This window comes from Plasmodium gonderi (genome assembly GCF_002157705.1).
Source record: "Plasmodium gonderi DNA, contig: Chr14, whole genome shotgun sequence".
NCBI lineage: Eukaryota > Apicomplexa > Aconoidasida > Haemosporida > Plasmodiidae > Plasmodium > Plasmodium gonderi.
Window position 1 is genome coordinate 2,400,676 of NW_021628939.1, and position 20,024 is coordinate 2,420,699.

The window sequence follows — 20,024 nt, forward strand, 5'->3', positions numbered from 1 at the left end:
CGTGATCTAAGGATTGGGCGCTAGCACTTGTCGATAGGAAAACGGGGGTGGAGAGGTAAACATTATATGCATCTTATTTGGTGAATAAGCGAAAAAGTGGAGGAAAAAGATGAAGGAAAAGAAAAAAAAAATCTAAGTGAAGAACAACATTATTGTAAAAATTGGAAGGTGGAAAAAATTATATCTAGAAATCATATAATATGTCCCTACCCCCTCAAAAGGTACGTAAAAATGAAACGAATTAATCGTTTCCCTCTGCCTAGTTTTTACATGAAAAAGGAGGGAAAAAAAAAAAAAAAAAAAAAAAAAAAAAAAATTGAAAAAAAAGAAGAAAAAAAAAAAAAAAAAAAAAAAAAAAAAAAAAAAAAAAAAAAAAAAAAAAAAAAAAAAAAAAAAAAAAAAAAAAAAAAAGGGGGAAAAAAAAAAAAAAAAAAAAAAAAAAAAGTTCAAAAAAGGAAAAGAGGGAAAAAAAAAAAAAAAAAAAAAAAAAAAAAAAAAAAGAGATTGCTCTCTGCCCCATTCCAGAATTTTCTATTGAAAAGAATTAGGAAAATAAAATAAAAATAAATACAACAACAGGAGAGAAGTGGTACATTATGATGTTATTGTATTACTTTTGCTACACAAGATTTGGAACCCTGGTACAGAAAAAAAAAAAAAAAAAAAAAAAAAATACTTGTGGATGCATAAGTTTTAAAACGTCCATTTGAGGTTACCACCCTCTGCAGGTGCATTAGACTTTGAGAACTACTGGGGGTAAGCAACTCTTGTGTTGGTGTGTAAAAAGTGGGAAATGAAGAAAAAATAGAGAACATGAGGTGAAGAAACGGTGAAAGAAAAATGAAGAAAAGGTGAAAGAAAAATGAAGAAAAGGTGAAAGAAAAATGAAGAAACGGTGAAAGAAAAAAATGAGGTTTCACCTTAGTCCCTTCTTCCCTCAGATGTCTGTGTTTTTTTGTTTTTTTTTTTTGGGGTGGTGGTGGATATACCTCATTTATGTACATTTAACAATCTCGCGAGGGATAAGCTTCTTTGTGCATAAACACCCATCATGTGTGGGACGCAAAAGTGCACATGTATATGCACATGTGTTGCATAAAATGGAAGAATTACATCAAAAAGAAAAAACCATGCTTGCAACATTTTTAGCCAATTTTTATTTTGCTCAATGTGGGGAAAAGAGAAAAAAATTAATTTTCTTAATCACCATGAGGTTTTTTAACAAAGCTAGAAAATTCTATGTGTGTGTTTGAAGAAGAGAAAATATTCACAAATAATAATAGGACTGAAAGGGAGAAATAAGTTAGAAATGTTGTAAACATTGACAATTTTGATGGACGCAATGTGCAAAACTGTTTTTTTTTTTTTTTTTTTTTTTTTTTTTTTTTTTTTGCATACAACAATTGAGTTGTCAAATAATTGTATAAGCATACATTTAACAGACATCGTTTTCACTTTAAGAGTAATCAAATATTCTCCACATACACCTAGCGTGGAGAGCAACAGAACGCAAAAATACTCGATTTTGGTACAGAAGAAAAAAAAAACGGATGTCCCTCTGAAAAGTTTGGCATACATCATTTCTTCTACACGTTTTTAAGGTTTACTACATTTCAGTATGGTATCCATTTTCTCCTCCTCATTTGGTATGATATGCTGTAGTTCCTTTGTTTGTGCTTGCCAGCACAAGTCTAAGTGTTTGTGTATGAACTTACGTTGTTATGATATCAAGAGGTTATACAGTTATGTGAGCATATATAGGCTTCTTTTTTCCTTATTTTTTTTTTTTTTTTTTTTCTTTTTTATGTCCAAGTACATAAGACGCTTTAGCAAAAATAACCTCAGCACGTAGACTTCAAAAAGGTATCTTTGTGGGGAGAAAAACGAGCCTAAAAAAAAAAAATTACACCAAAATGAGAGACAAAAAAAAAATGCACACTTCAATAAAACATCAATAGAACAGCAACCAAACCTGCAAGGAAAAGCTGGATGCTTTTTAAAAAAAAGTTCACTATCGAGGAACGCTTCTCACGAATTTGCTAATATTTCAAAAAAGGGAGGAAAAAATTTTCAGTTCAACCCACTAAAAATTTTGTTCGTACAAGTCCAACGATAATTCATTCCCCAATTTTTTTTTTTTTTTTTTGTCCTGTAGTGCTCATGTGAAGCTTTTGCTTTACACCTATTTGTACCTCATTTTTGCGAAGAAATGAAAAAAAAAAAAAAAAAAAAAAAAAAAAGTACACTGCATATATGTTATTTGTGTATATGCACATAATATACATATATATATGTGCATATATATACACATATGCCAAGTGCTGTAATTTTCTGTGAACAGCACGAGTTGTTAGTCACTATAGGTGCTTAAGTACCTCCTTGTTCAGTTATCATTAAGTTTAAAATGCACGCACACTTGCATATTTCATACTTGCTTCATGCATATTTCATACTTGCTTTCTTGCATACTTTCATACTTGCTTTCATGCATATTTCATACTTGCGACGAGTGTGCCTTACGAGAGGAACTTTTTTCCAAGGGAAAAAAACAAAAGAAAGAAAAAAAAAAAAAACCTGCTCTTTAGCAAGAAGGAGGAAAGTACATCTCCCACCATATCTCATGAGATCCTCCAAATGTATTTTTTTTTTTTTTTTTACATTTACACGAAAATGCTTATTCTGTGTAAATATAACTAAACTAGTGGAGGAATGACAAAATTTATTATCATAAACTTTTGTATATATTTTTATAAGCCACACATATGGCATTAAGCCTGCAATCAAGTTGAAGGCATGTGCATATATACGTGTACATGCATGTAAATATAAGCAAAATGTATACATATATATATATATATATATATATATATATATATATATATATATATATATATATATATATTTAAACATACGTGTAAAGCATAAACTCTCCTCCTTCTAGAGTCAAGAACGAATTGCCTTATCAACGTTTTCAGTTAGAAGAAAGCTTACATTTTTTTTTTTTCTTTTTTCTTTTTTGTAAAGGTACTTTTTCTGCAGAACGAGCAAATTTTTGCAAAAGCTACAAAAGGAGAAAAAGCCTATAAAAAGCTTATTTTTCACATTGATACTTTTTTCGAACATTTACCACATTTTGATCACGTGGCTTTTGCCTTTTCAGTTTTTAATTTACAAAACTTTGTTTCTTCCCCCTTATATATTTATGAGGGAAGTTGCATTTCGTCATTAATGTTTGTTTTGCCTTTTCCATGCTCAGTTTTGTGAACTTTTGTACTTTTTTTCATCCAGCCTGGTTAACTTTGTTTTTCTCACCCAGTTTTTATTTTTCTAAAACGTAACATTTTTATGTTAAGCAAGTAGTGTGACAAGTGCTATTTTTTTTTTTTTACTTTACCTTTTTTTTTTCTTCAATTTCTTCAATTTCTTCAATTTCTTCATTTTCTTCAATTTCTTCAATTTCTTCAATTTCTTCAATTTCTCCAATATCTCCTTTTTATCCCCTTTTAATTCTACCCCTGCGTGGATTGCATACATTCTATATTGACATTTTCTTTGCTTCCTAATTATAAGTGATCAATGAGCACATTCGCATTTTCTTTACTAAACGTGCATATCTACATGTATGAACAAACGTAGTTCCCACTTTAGACGGTGCATACATGAACCTCATGCGAAACATGTTTAACCAGAAGAGATAAAAAAAAAAAAAATAAAATAAAAAAGCACACCTCTTGCACATGCAACCCTTTTCTGTGTTCTTCACTATTTTCACGCAACGTGAATGCATCTATCTGTTAGGTCATTATTTAGATAGACCTTTTTTTTTTTTTTTTTTGCTGAACATGCCATTTTGTATTTCCACCCCCAAACAGACTAGCACAGAATCAAACTAGGACAGAAACAGATTAAGAGAGAAACAGGTTAAGAAGCTGAGCCAGGGAACTCCGTTTGATGGACACCCTTTTTCAAAAATGCCAAACATGGACGATAAGAAAGACGAAACAGTGTCGATTTCAAAATACTTGCGAGGGTTGTATGGAAATGGGATAGCAAGCAAGAAGGATGTGATGAAAAGACTTAGGAGGAGACTGTACGATAATGAAAAAATTGAAGAAATTTATAAAAAGTTAAAGGAAATTCATGGGAATAGTGGAATATGCACAAAGCAATGGAGAGAAGGAAGTTTTGCATTTAAGTGTTATAACTGTGAAGGAGATCCTACATGTGCTATATGTGCAAAATGTTTTTTTGCATCTAATCATAAAAATCATATATATAGGTTGACACATACAAGTGGTGGTTGTTGTGATTGTGGTGATACATCATGGAATATAAAAGGTTCTTGTTTTGACCATAGAGGAATGAATGAAGAATATTTAGTTGACAATTGTATATTAAAAAATGATATAAAGAATAGAATGAAAGAAGATTTGGAAACATTAGTAGGATCATTATTTAAAGAAATAATTTTAAAAGATGGATATTTCTTATCACTTGTAAATGCACAATATGTAGAATATGCATTTGAATTTTTCAAAGATCTTGGAATAACTAGTTACTTATTTAGACAAATTATATGTGATGTATTCACAGGAGCTAAAATTGATTATCTAATTAATTTACATTATTCCTTTTATGTTGCTGTCCAGAAAGTATTATATTCTTTATATCTATCTCTCTTCGTGCATCCATATTTTAAACAAAGATTTGCATTTAAATTGGCAAAACATTACAGTTTGGTTGTGCGTGTTGTTGATGATAAATCTTATAACGATAATAATTTTTTAAACGGATTAACAGTACAGGTTCTAACTGTTCCAGAAATAGCATATACTTTAGTTATAAATAATTTTCTGAATGATTTAATAAAACTGATTGAAGATTTCTGTGTATATAATCCAATCACAAAATGTGTTATGCATAAAAATTTACTTCGTAGTGATATTGAAGTTATTATTCGAATATGTGTGGATTTGAAATATTTACTTTATCACAATGATGTTATTAAAATTGTCTTATTTAATAAATATGTTATAAAAAAAATACTTCATCTTTTGTCTATTTTACACAGAATGAATTCTCAAGTGCGTTACACAAAGACTCATATCATTTATGAAGATTTATCTAGTTCTTATGCTATTACTATTGAAAATTATCTTCTTCGTGTTTTTGAACCACTAGCCAATTTTTGTAAACGTGAATCTAATGCAAATTTTAGAAATTTATTTCTCCTATATCAGCTCACTATAGAAAGTATATGTGCTCTTGACTTATTTCCATTCACAAATGATTCCACATCTAATCAGGGAATGACAATACACAGAAAAAAGAGGGTTAAAAGTGATCAAACATATTTCAGAGTAAAGAAATGCATCATTTCATCATCTGAGCGTGTTTTACATAGTACCTTTGTGACAGATGACAGAAGGGACACTACAACAACTGATACTCCAATTGTGAATAGAGACAATAATGTCCAAAATATCAACTCAACACATCCATCATCACAGTTCTTTTCACAAAACATGTCTCATATGATTACTCGCAATGCAAGAGTAGGAAACGATCGAACAACCACCACATTGAAGGAAGAAAAAATAAGGAGACGGTTCAAACATTTCAGATCTCTGCATTCTCCTCTCATCCGTTTTTTTGTAATGATTTTAAATTTTGATATTGTAAAGAAGTGTGTGGATGATTTGTATTGGTATAAGTACATCTACTTGAAGAATGCAGCAAAGAGGAGGGTTCGTCCGGGGGAGCATGGTCCTAACGTCGAGTCGAACAGGGGCCACAAGGCACAGTTTGACATGAGCCACAAGGCACAGTTTGACATGAGCCATAAGGCACAGTTTGACATGAGCCACAAGGCACAGTTTGAGATCCACCATAACGTGGAACGAAAGGTCTGCTCGTGGAGCAATGAATGCATCGTTCGTGAATTTTTAGCAGATTTCTACACAATGGAAAGTGTGTCAACCGAAACTTTGAAAAAGCGGGTGGAGTTGCAAGAAAGGTATGAAAAGGATGGAAATAAAATAAAAACAAAACTGTTTCATTACAAGCCATTTTTAAATAATGTAGAGGAGGTAGAGAATAGCAAAACGAAGGAATATTTAAAAGAGCTAAAATATTTAGAAGAACAATATTTCAAATGGGTGATTAAGACAGCAAATGCAACGGATAAAGAAGAAAAAGAAGAAGGCAGTAAAATTATGTATCGAAAAAGTATACAAGAAAAAAAGATAAAAGGAAAATGTAAAAATGATCTTATAGAAAAAAAAATAAATAATAAAAATATCGAATTTAATGAATTTCTAGAAATAAAATATGATGAAGATAGGAAAGACATATATCTACACCCTCTGTATATAGCTTTATACATGCGAGATGTATTAGAATTCTTAAACCTCTTCCATTTGAAGCTTTTAAAATATATTCTTTTTGTAAATATTCATGTCTTAACCTTTATTTATGAAATAAAATATGGTTATTGGGTTAGAAATGGGCCACAAATGACATTTCAAGTAAATGAGTATGAAAGCTCCTTTTTTTTTCAAAATGATTTAATAGGTACTCAATTTGCAATCATAATGATGAATATACTTCCCATGTATGAAAATCAGAGAATCAAAATAGATGAACAGATTTTAAACATATTAAAAAATACCTTTAATGATACTATTACTGCTTTTCATGAAAATATGGACAGAACAAACTCACCAGCAGATGACGAACTCATCCCTTCTTGTGATAATACAAACCACGTCGCAAATATGTTAGACACTCATATGGACGTGACGAATTCTGATTCTTACAATTTCTCTAATGTCAGAGGGAAGACGAAACACTCCCCTGTACTTTTTAGCAGGTCATTCAGATATGGCCAAATTGCATTCATACAGCAAGGGGGTGCACCAAGTGGAGGTGCCTGTAATGGAGATAATCTGGGCGATGCAGAAGATGGACGAGATGGAGAAGATCATATCGACAAGTATGATGATACGGTTGAGAAGATTCCCCACGATTGCGACGATTGCGACGATTGCGACGATTGCCATGATTGCGATGATTGCCATGATTGCGATGATTGCCATGATGCCTGTGTAATTTACTCGAATTTCCTTCAAAGGGAGGAGAAGAAGCTAATTTATGACAGGAAGATGAAGGAGGAAGATCGAAAGGACAAGTACAAAGAGTTGGAAAAGTCAAATGAAAACGAAAGTGATTTGTATTCTTACAAGAGAGAGAGCGATTTCACAATGATAGCGAATGAAAAGAGCAAAATAGATTTTTGCACAATATATAACTTTCTGAGTAGCTATTTGATTCGTTATGTATGCCAAAGTGGAACATCGAGTCAGAGGAACGGTCACGAGATAAGTGCGAACGTTGAGAAGTTAGGATCGGATGAAAGAGGTGTGGAATGTAAGTCATGCATGCAGAAAGAGGAGAAGGAGAAGGAGGAGAAGGAGGAGGAGAAGGAGAAGAAGGAGGAGGAGAAGGAGAAGAAGGAGGAGAGGAAAGAAGAACACCCTCTGAAGACCAAAAAAAAACTTGAATGGAATGATTACATCAAACGGTTCATGAAAAAAGAAATTCGAAATCCATTCATTATTTTGTATCAATTAATATTTAAAAATTTTCGAATGAATTTAGATTTAAAAAATGAACATGACATGTTTATGGAAATACAAACACATCATCTAAAAATAGTTTATAGAATATTTCATGATATATATACTGGTATATTAAATATAGATTCGAGAAAAATAAATCATGTTTTTTATTTTCAATCTTTTTATGATTTACTGATTAGAATATTCAATGAATTATACTATTTTGAACTTAGCAACATTCCAAGAAAAACTTCCTATTTGAAATATGAAAAAAGAGGAAAATATTATGTAAAAAAAATTATGATACAACTACTGGCTTCGAAAGATTTTCAATATTTTCAATTGGAAGACGAATTCCCGAAACAGCTTAGACATCATCCATCTTTTTATGATCTCACAAGGAAGTATGGATACACAACTCACATGTCTAGAAGCAATGTCAACTTAATCAAGTTAAACAAAAATTCATGGTTCCTTTATGATGCCTTTTGGCCGATTGCTAATCATAAGGATTTCCAGACAGCCAATGAAAAGTGCATAAAAGAGGAAAAATCTTCCTACATTGGTTGTTCAAGGGATCAAGACAGAGAGTACATGAATGCTTCATTTGTCAAAGTTCAGAATCTTCTCTTTTATGTCTTCAAGAATAGTTGCCTTGTCCCCATGCTCATGACAGTGCTTCTGGTTAATGAGGATTTCCAAAGGAGGCTGCAGGAGAAGAGGACGGGAAAAGCTGGAGAAGTGGGAGAAGCTGGAGAAGTGGGAGAAGCTGGAGAAGTGGGAGAAACTGGAGAAGTGGGAGAAGCTGGAGAAGTGGGAGAAGCTGGAGAAGTGGGAGAAGCTGGAGAAGTGGGAGAAACTGGAGAAGTGGGAGAAACTGGAGACGTGGGAGAAGCTGGAGAAGTGGGAGAAACTGGAGAAATGGGAGAAACTGGAGAAGTGGGAGAAGCTGGAGAAACTGAAGCGGTGACTTCTCAGAGGAGGGGTGACCAACGTGCCATCGACACGCAGGCTGCACAAAACATCGAACCGATAGCTGATGCAAACGAGGGTGAGAGTGGAAATAACAGCCCCAATCACGAAGAAAATGAAGAATATCCTTCTGATACCATAGTACTGAATGATGTTGATTTATACAATTTTTTGAGCCAAGGAGACAGTAACACGAATGATATAGAAGAGATGGGTAACAGAGAAGATGCAGAAGAACATATTGCAACATCAGGCGATAGAAATGAAATGGATTATGATGAAAACATGAATCGAACTAATGACAACAATGCTATGGCTAGTGGCAATGGTGTTTCTACAAACAGACTGAACAATGGGCATTCTAACGGTGCAGAAAATTCAAGTATAAGGGAAAGAAACAATAATAACACATATATAATTGTTGATGATAATGGAGAGAATGAAACCTTATTTGCTGAGATATTAATAAGCAGAAATCTTCACAATTCGATAAATATGGAAATTGTAAATGTTAGTGATAGGAATACAGGAGAGGGGGGTGAGACAGAGAACCAAAACTATAGACAGATAAATACAGAAGGACTTTCTGAAATTATTACAGACATTATTAATGAGAATAACATAATTAATGATGTAATCGTTGAATCTATTTTAGCCAACACTTCAGGTATAAGTTATATAAACGACTTAAGAAACCGAAGTACGAGAAATGTTGAAGATAATATTTCTTTAGATGAATATTCATCTAGCGAAGAATTTAATATAATGCATTCTGAACAGCCAAACTCATTACGAATAAATTTATTGGGAAGAAGAGACGGTTTTAATGATTCCAATGTGTTGTCAAATGTTAATGAATTTCCATCAAATCCAAATAATAGCAACTTGGGAAGTACTATAGATATTCTAATTAAAATTATAAAACTTTTAAGCATTACTCTAGATGCTGTTCATCCTTTTAAATATTTAAACAGTTTCTACTATTCCAATTCTATGTCATTATGTTGTGACCTAGACCTAGAGCAAGATGAAATTGATAGCTGTTCGACATCTTCATTAGGGGACGTGGATTTCCTTTGGAATTACCACCAATCGGAGGAGGATGAGAAGCAGATTCAGGAGCTTCACATGGTGAATTCACTTGAATTGAGACAATCGTACCAATACAAGTGTGAACATGTTGAGAAATGCACGCATGAGGCATTTCCACAGAATAATACTTCAGAATCATGTGACAAATCTGTGTATGCAAATCAGATGAACTATTACAACATGGAGAAGAAAGATGGACATTGTATCGAATCGAAGAGCGCTCATGAAAATTGCAAGGGGGAGAAGGATTCAAAAGATGCTGCAGTAGATGTATTAATACCTGAATCCATCATAAATACAAAAGTGAATAGAGGAGCCAATGCAAAAAACAATGAGAAGACACCAATTTTCGATGAGATTCATGTGTTAAGTAAAGAAATAAAAAATAAACGTTACAAAGTCGAAAGTACTGCACCAAATGGAGAAAAAAAGAGCAACTTAACCGATGAAATAGGATTGAAGGATAGGAAAAAAGAAAAGGAAGAAAAAAAAATCTACGCATTAAATAAAGTGGCTGTGCATAACTTAATAAGAAGTATTAGTAGTATAAATGGAAATGAAGACAAATGTTTTCAAAAGGTAAAGAATACCATTATCACTAGATTGAATGAAATTGTAGCAGAAAATTACGATTGCAAAAATGTAAATAACAGTAATGAATTTATAGAGATAGCGAAAAGGAAACAACAAGACTTGCTGCAAAGCATGAAAGATCAACAACTGAAATTTAGCCAATTCTTAAATGAGGAATTGTTATCAGATGATGATAACGATGGTGCTAACTTCGATGACGATAATTTTATTGACACGGGTACAAAAGATAAGGGGAATATAAATGTTGAATCAAATGGAGTGGATCCTAATGGAGAGTCCAATCTGGAGACAACAACTCAGCATCTGAACATTAAGCAAAGAGAAGGAGAAAAAAATGCAAGAAGAGGAAAAATCGATGATGCAGATGATTCTTCTATTTGTGAATATGAAAAATCAAAAGAAAAGAATTGTATATGTGTTTTGTGTAAAGAGGGAATGTCACGAAATAATTTATTAGCTTACATCTGTTTTGCTTCACATGCAAATCTTTTAAAAAAAATCATAAAAAAGAACAAATTTTCATTCCCGTGTAAACATCCAGCTATATATACATGTGGCCATTTCATTCATATGAAATGTTTGCACAATACAAAAATTTTAATGTGTAGGAATGCTCAATCACAGCTAGCTAATCCTACAAAGTATGAATTTACTTGTCCCTTGTGCCGTTCGATAGCAAACTGTTTCATTGTGTATATTCCAAAAAGGTATGTATCACAAAATGACACTTATCGAATTTATAATTGTAATGAACGGGAGTTACTTTTAGACAATGCGAATAGAAACCTTGTGGATATGCTGAAAAGAACTATCAGGAGGGATATTTCTACTGATGTAAAAATGGAAGGGAATCAAGACGATGGAAGAAAAGGAGAAAATGTAGTTTCTTATATGAAGTTACACTACCATGGAGGTGGTGGTGACACTAAGAATCTAGATTCTGCTTTACAGATGCATCATAATGGAAATGCAAATTTGAGAAAGTCGAATGATGCTTGTTTAAGTAATACACAAATTGATACATGTATGAACATACCAGAGAATGAACAAATTGATGATTATTCGGAACCATCGATATATCAATCACAAAGTGAATCATCAACATCATTGCCTGAGAACTCCCTTGATAGTGACATACCTGAAGAGTTCCACTTTAAATATATTCGAAAAAATAAAAAGAAAAATGGAAAAAAAAATACAAAATATTTTAATGACGAAAAGAGAAGTTTTGTTATGAACAGTTCTAGTAATAATGTAACATATAATCTCTATGATGAAAACAAAATGGATAATTTATTTAATGTTCGATTTAGTAAGTTGATGTGTAAACAGGTTCTAAATGAACTCATGTCATATCAAAATTATGAACTCAATAAAAAAATTATTTTAAGAGAAATTTATCTCAATGATGACAATTTATATAACAAATTGTACAAGAGGCAATATGAGCAACAGTATGATGATGATGACGTGCAGTGGAAGTTCAACAGAGATAGAAATGATGCACATTCAAAACGCTTAATTACTCCAAATACTAGGATAAGTAATGAACTATACCTTCACAAAAATACAATAAATTATGGAATCAAAGAATTCACATTTTCTTACAAAAACTCCAACTTTTTCTATAAATACCAAAATGGTTTTTTAGGATATTATGTAAGCATCCCATTAAAATATATTAAGCATATTGAATTCTTCATGGTACGAGATAACGACATGGTATTGTCTTCCCCAGATGAATGCAAACAATTTTATTTCACATCTTTGATAGAAAAAAAAACGGAAGAACAGCATTTGGTAGAGGACATTCTTGAAAAAACAAATGTCCAGGAACAATCGTCTACTTCTAAGGAAAATGTGAATGTTATTTTAAATTATCAAATCAGTAATACCCTTTTGGAGTTTATAAAAAATAATTTAAATAACGAAGGTGCAAACATTGAGGAATCTATTAGAAAGTACAAAATTTTTTCTCGTAATGATAGCGACACTTCCAAAGAATCTGTAAAATGTCTAGATGATAATTTGAATGCAGAATTGGATATCATATATAGAGGTAGTTATCAAATTGAGAAGAGGCCAAAAATAAGTCCCGAAATTGCTGTGAAGTATAATAATGACAAGTCTGACCAGAGTGTATTACCAGAATGTGCAAAAAATGTTAGTGCACATTATAATACGTTGGAAATGTCCGGGGACAAGTTAGATGCAACAAGAAAATGTTCTACGAATGATGAAGAACATGATAGAAAAGGAGACACAGTGAACGACACAATGAACGACACAATGAGAGAAGGAACGGTTGATATGAGGAATGAGGGCTTGTCGAACCGTTTGAGTAGCTGTTTTCCTGTGAAAGAAAAGACGAAGGAGAAATGTTTAAAAAGGAGAGGAGGAAGAAGAATAAGCAGACGAACACGAAGGAGAGAAATAGATAACGACATGCACAATGATAACAGTGTAGGAGGGAGCATGGAGAGATGCAGTTCTTCCTACATGGATAGTGATGCTGATAAAGAAAATGACGATGAAAATGGAGATGAAAATAGCGATGATTGCATTTCCCACAGCCCCAGTGAAGTGAAGTTTGAATATAGATGTAGTGCAAAACATTTTAAGAGACATAACACTTATAGGAGACACCTTAATGTAGGTAGAAACTTAGACGGAATCATAAGCACGAACAAGCGATACTATGAAATATACAAGAATGCTTTACATAATAAAAATTTCGAACCTGTATTTGACATGAAGGCTTTGAGAATGTCTATCATTCAGTTAGAGCTAATGACAGAGACATCTTGGAGAATTTTTCATCAGAACAATGCAACGTTTTCAACACTATTGAATCATTCTCAGCATTATAAGAAGTTGATAGATTTTGAGTATATCCACAAGAATCAGGATCATTATGAAGACATCGACATGGAAGAAATAGGAGTGAAGGATGTAATGAGTATGTATGAAACAGTTGAATTATATCCAGATTTTCTTTTGGATTGGAAGTGCATCGAATTTGTTAATAGAAAGGAGATTCATCGGTTGAGGAGAGAGGATTTGTTTTTTGTAAACAGAGGGTACTACGCTAGATGCAAAAGGGAACACATGGAAAGGAGGGAAGAAGAGAAACAGGAACGTCGCAAGGGAAAATCTAGGGGTACAACAAGTGAGTTAGTGATGGAAGCTTCGCACAATGTATCCAACAGAGCATCGAACCTGAGAGTGGACGAAGTACCTAACCGCATTGTGAGTGGTGTAACGAACCCCATTGAGAGTGGTATAACGAACCCCATTGTGAGTGGTATAACGAACCCTATTGTGAGTGATATAACGAACGGTTTGGCTAGCTGCATGACGAACGATCTGCATGGTGACAAAGCAGAACTTCAACCCATGGAAGATGTGAAAATAAGAAAAAAAAAAAAAAAAAGAAAAAAAGAAAGAAAAAGCGATATTTTAAATATTAAATTTTGGAGGAATATAAACACAGCTGTAGAAATGCACAAAATGCACTGGATATTATACAACGAAATATTGGTACACATTTTTTATAAGAATATCAACTATGTTTCATGTAACAACCTTATAGAAGTACTAGTTCGTAACCTGTTTCTACATCATCATGAATTAAACATTGTTAAGGAAAGGAAAATAGCGAATTTGTTCAGTTTACAGTTGTGGAAAAATATATATAATATTTCATTCGATTATGTATATCCTTATAGATTCACGGACAAAAATTTTAAAAAATTTTTTAATAAGATAAAAAATGTTCATTTTTTGAATAAGATATCTTTTTTACCTCTATCAATTGATGTTTTAAGATTATTTATGCATTTCTTCCTAAATCAGTTGCTTCTTACCCCTGCCTCTATTCAGCACTTTATCTGCATTTCGCTTGTCATTATTGGTTTCCAGGTTATGAATGAAATATTTATACGAGAAATTTCTAAATCGTATGTACGATTTATTTTTTCTTCATTTTCACCTGAACAAGTCAGGAAAAATTTTAACAATATTTGTAACTATATTTATGTAAACCTGGAGAATGAAAATTTTCCTATGAAAACAGAAGATACAAAATGTGAAGGCAATATTCCATTGCATTGCGAATATGAAAAAAAAGCTGCCAAATATGAACCCACTTATATGAAGCAGAATGACAGTGAAAGCAATTCTAAAAAATTCCAAGACGATGGAAAGATATTATATGAAAAATTTCACACGTTCATATTTGACAACTTTGTTAGAACATGCATCGCAGACACACATGAACAAAAGGATCTCGTAACAGAAATAATTGAAAACGGACGCTATATCTGCATAAGTGAAAACATGAAGGGAAATTCTGTGCCATCTAGAATATATGATGATTCAATTTTCGATGAAGAATTTGAAAATGGTTTAAGAGGAAAAGAGAAATTAGGTCACCAGAGAGAGCAAAATCAAGAGAAGAAAAATAGAAATTGTGGAATTGCCTCTAACAGTGGTGCATCTTCCTGGGGTGGAAAATTGAAGAACGGAAGGGAGAAACAGATAAGCGAACTGGATCCCATCAAATTGTTCAGGAATGTGAAAGAATTGTCATACCAGTTCAACGAAAATGAAATAAAATTACTACAAAATTTTATCGAACAGAATAATCTTCTTTTTGAAAACACCATGGAAGAAAGGGAGAATGTAACTGGGAGAGAAAGAATTGACAGAACATGGCCAAAAAACCAATATAGTGATAAATGTAGAAACCCAGAAGTGATAATTAAGATAAAAAAACTTTATACCATACAGGAAACGATGAAGAAATTAGTAGAAATAAACAAGTTTAAAAATGAGACAAAAAAAATGATGCTACTACTGTGCGAAGTGAATGATGAATACATGAAGTATGTTTACTACAATGGGTGCATACCGTTAAACATATTCCTAAGTACAAACTTTATGAAATATGAAAATTTTTTCAATAATCATTATTCATATTTGTACAACAAAAAGAAGAACTCAAAGTGGGGAAACTTTCACGTGTTGTATTTTGACAAGTTTTGGGAAGTTCATCAGGTAAAAAAGAATTTGATGAAAAGCAAAAATGTGATGAAGAGAGAGTACAAATATATATCCAGCAGTAGTGGTTTTGGAAGTGGCAGAAGTGGAGGAGATACGGATGTTTTTCCCGAAAGAGATGAAATACTGGTGACCCGAGCCTCTGCCATTTCAAGTGAAATGGAGAAAAGCTGTGCAGACATGTACAATAGACAACCCTCGTGTATTAACAGTTGTAGTTACAAACGAGGTGACATTATTGAAGAAGAGGAGATTCTCCCGAAATTTTCAGAAAGTGAAGACCGTAACGTAGATGATGAAAACACATCAGATAGAAATATGAATGTTGAGTTGAAGAACAACACGATGATGAGTGAAGAAATGGCCCAAAAAAGTGCGAAAGAAAATATTGATTATAAATGTGTGCACGATGTAGACCGGATGGCAGTGATGCAAGAAGGAGCCAAATGTAGTGACGCAAGTGAAACAGGGAAATTACCGAACGAGCTGAATCTATTCAAGTACAAGTTGTATAACATATCTAGTGAAGAAATTAGCGATGTATATCTAACGAACGAACCCCAGGAGAGTTATATATCATCATCAATGAGCTCTGAAAATTTGGAATTCAAACATGTAGATGTGGTTAATCAACTTAAATGCAAATTCGAAGAAATTCCATACGTAAATCATTTATTTTATATGTACAATGTTTATCAGAATATTTTTAAATTGAAGGAAATTAAACACATACATAATGTTAGGGAGAAAGAGGTAGAAATTTTTAATGACAAGTTTCTGTTATCACTCGTCGGTGATGATATTGCAGATGGCATTCAAGCAGAAGTGAACTTTTCAGATGTAAGTTTCGACAGCAATGAGTCTATTAGATTTTCTGAGAAGGAAAACCACAAGGGTAAATTCCACCCTAAGAACTGCCAAGGTGAAAATTGCCAAAATGAAAAGGAAGAAAAGTGTGATGAAGGAGAAGACGAAGACGAAGACGAAGGAAAAGACAAAGACATTATGGCATCGTCACTCGGAATCTTGAGTGAAATCCTAGATGTAGGTGAACTGATCAAAGACATGAAAAAAAATAAAAAGAGAAAAAGGAAGAACAAGAGGAATAAATACGCCGATGAGTTATTCATCAGTTTTTTCAATAAAGTGATGAAAATAGAAAAGAAAAAAAAAGGTTCAGATGGAGGAGGAGGAGGAGACATCCAAAAAAAGAGGTTTCCAGGGAGAAAAATAACAAGGGATGATGCTTCTTCTCTTATACTAAATGATTCAAAAAATAGTGATCATAGTAAATCCGACATGCAAATAGACAAGAAGATCGAATTAGATAAGACAAATACTCGCAGCATCAGCAGCATAGGTAGTAGTATTCCAATCACAGACATGTTTGTAGATCCTCATGACATGAAAAATGAAAATATCTCGAATTGCATAGAGAAGGGGTATGGGGATGATTCGTCTAACGGTAAGAATGAAAATGGTACATGGAAGAGTGGAAAAAGAGCTTCTCAAAGGAATGGAAATTTCAACAATGGTGGTTGTAGTGGTGGTAGTAGTGCCGGTAGTAGTGCCAGTAGTAGTAGCAGCAGTTGTAATGGAAGAAATGGCAGCACACGGTACAGTGCAAATGGACACTCAGAATTTAGTGATTCCTCATTTAATAGCCAAGATAGTCTCAATTTTGATGCACTTAATGACGATAATGATTCAGTTAGTGATGTAGAAAATACTTTAGTTAGAAGAAGAATACATGAAAAAAATAATTCATCGGATTCGTTTGTAGATTTTATTACAAGAAATAAAAATATGAATATAAAAAACAAACATAAAAATGGAAAAATGGATTTTTTAAAATTCAAAGATATAAATAAAATTCAAAGATATCATATGTTATTAAAGACAAATTCGATAAATAAAACCTTTTTCTATAACTTAAGAAAAATATATAATTATGTATACAATCTGTACGACTTCATACCCTTATATTTTATTCAGAATATTTTATTACACTATCATACAAGTTATAAAAATATCAACAATTTTTATTATTTTGACGAGGGAACACATAATTATGAGAATCATATTTCTCACAACAAAGATGGTGAATATGAATATACCAAATATTCTAAATCCTTTTTTGAAACAAAAAAATGGAAAAAGAAGTATGATATGTACAAGAAAAAGATTAACGATTGTTTTTTGTATGAGGAGAAAGAAATTAATAAGGATGAAAATCGAAGGAGGACCACCCCATGTGGTAGTTATATAGTTGCAGGAAAGGGTCTATTCGAAGACGAAGCGCGTAATCATTGCAGTGAAACTGCTCCAAATGTTGGGCCAGAAGAAAATCAGGGAATCGAGAGAATGTTTGATAATGTGGCGAAGGTGGTGAACCCAAGAAGAACAGAAATGTGCAATGATCCCTTGGAATCACTTTCCCCCGACACTGAAGCAGTAGAAGAGACTATCCGTGGGGACACTTCACATCCCAGTGCTAGTGAACAGAACCCAAATGGAACAAGGTATGTAGTTAATAAGAAAATAAAAACACAGCATAACAGCAGTTGTAATTCGGGATCCTATGCCAGTTGCTTCAGTACAGAAAGATGTAAGTGGAATGGTCAAGTAGGAAAGCCTCATGAATCTTCAATGGGGGAAAACTTACATAGTAATACAAATGGAATGTATGGTATGGAGGATGGTTTGAAATTTGCTTGGAAGAAACACAAGAAAAATCAAAAGGATAGCCCAAATGACATGCCAAATTGTGGAGAAGAAGAAAAAAGAAGGGGTGGTACAGACAATAAAAATTTCCAACAGTTTTACAAGAATAAGGAAAATATTTTGAGTATGAAAAAAATATTTCTAATATTTTATCATTTTCTGAAGAAAAACAGTTTCGTGGATAAGAAAAATTCCTGTAATAAATTATATATGAAATTCTTAAAGAATTATATAAAATCATCAAATGTGTATTTGCAATTTGTATGCTATATAATATTCTCTATTTATGATTACAATGCGTTGGTAAAGAAATATCTAGATTACATACATCTTTACAGTGATATAAGCAAATATAACATATTTCTGCACATATTGAACATAGATTTCGAGTTTGATAAAATATACACATACAAGACGTTACAGCTAATTTTCCATCCCTATTTTTACCAGATGTATCAGATTTTGAAATACCTAAAAATAGATGTAGAACCTGTTTTATTACACAATTTTTATGAAAATTTGGAAAATTTTATTTCCTCTAATTCGTTATTCCAACCAAGTAAAAATTACTTCACTCTGATAAAAAAAAACTTTAAAAAGAAATGTGTCAACTGTAGCAAATCACCTATGATCATTCTTATATGTCTCTACTGTGGTTCAACAATCTGTCTTCAAGAAAACGACAACATGAGAGTTCCCCTATCTCAATCCATTGGAAAATGTGGTTATCACACTACTGTCTGCGGTGGAGACCAGGCCCTCTACCTTTGTTTGAACATATCATCGGTAAGGAAACCAATTGAAGATGAGAAGCGAGCTTTAAGGAAACATTCGCCACGCACATGTGACTGTTTTTTTTTTTTCACACACAAAGTTCATACATATATATGTGTGCACATCTATATATCATTCCCATTGGAATTTTGGCCCCAATTTTTTTAATAAAAAAAAAAAAAAAAAAAAAAAAAAACTTTTCTTATTTTTCAAACACTTTACAGGTTCTCTTTGCAAGCGAACACAGATTCGGTCTTGTTAATGGCCCATATGTAGACAAGAATGGAGATGTGGATCCTCGCTTGAAACGGGGGAAGAATCTTTATTTGTCAACCCATAAGATGAATAGGATATTTGATATTATTGTCAATTCGGCTGTTGGTAAATTTTTGTGAAACGTTTGCATACTGTCAATGGGGAGGAGGGGTGGTCATCGCCGTCGTCATGCGAAACAACACACCTCTTCTTCCATTTGAACATGTTTTCCTTACTTCATAATACATCTTTTTCTCCCTACTTAATTTTTTTTTCACAAAATTTAGTTTATTGAGAAATTGTATATTTTCTCCTACGTGTATGAATTGTTAAATCGTGAAACCACATTTTTTTTTTTTTTTTTTTTTTTTTCCTCCTCGCCCTTGTAGACGTTGAGATATATAAGCAAACGCAGAAATCGGATTAGGTATACACGCACATAGGATGGCTCTTATCGCAGCTACATAGCTCAAAGTGGGGGTGCTCCAAATGAGAACCTTTTCTTCTTTTTTTTTTTTTTCTTTTCTTTTTCTTTTTTTTTTCTTTTTTTGAATCGTTTGTGCCACTTTTTAAAATCCCGTGTTGAGGACAAGTCTCTGATAAGCAAAGGGGCCGTTACTGTCACGTTTTGTCAAGAAAAAAATAGAGAAATGGAAAAATAATGAAAGGGGAGGAAGAAAGAGAAATCCCAACTCCTTAACCCCGTGCCATGCACGTGACTGAGAAAGAACACACGTGCGACTCATTCATCTATCTGCACTTTTTTCACCCTATTGTGTAAACAGTTTTTGCCAAGATTAAATATTAACTGTGTGGATGGCCAATAGAAAATCGTTTTATTTTATCTTATTTTATTTTATCTTATTTTATTTTATCGTATTTTATTTTATCTTATTTTATTTCATTTTTTATGCTACTATTGCTAATTGGGGC

The 20,024-nt window shown here is 32.7% G+C and overlaps 1 protein-coding gene across 1 annotated transcript; it reads left to right on the forward strand.

Annotated features, from left to right (window-relative positions):
- Positions 1 to 3,971: 3,971 nt before the first annotated feature.
- PGO_145090 (hypothetical protein, conserved) lies at positions 3,972 to 19,518 on the forward strand (the record flags this gene model as incomplete). Its single annotated transcript, XM_028690499.1, has 3 exons — positions 3,972 to 18,848; positions 19,061 to 19,217; positions 19,481 to 19,518. The coding sequence occupies 3 exons, from the start codon at positions 3,972 to 3,974 to the stop codon at positions 19,516 to 19,518; spliced, it is 15,072 nt and encodes a 5,023-aa protein (XP_028546300.1).
- Between the last annotated feature and the right edge of the window lie 506 nt (positions 19,519 to 20,024).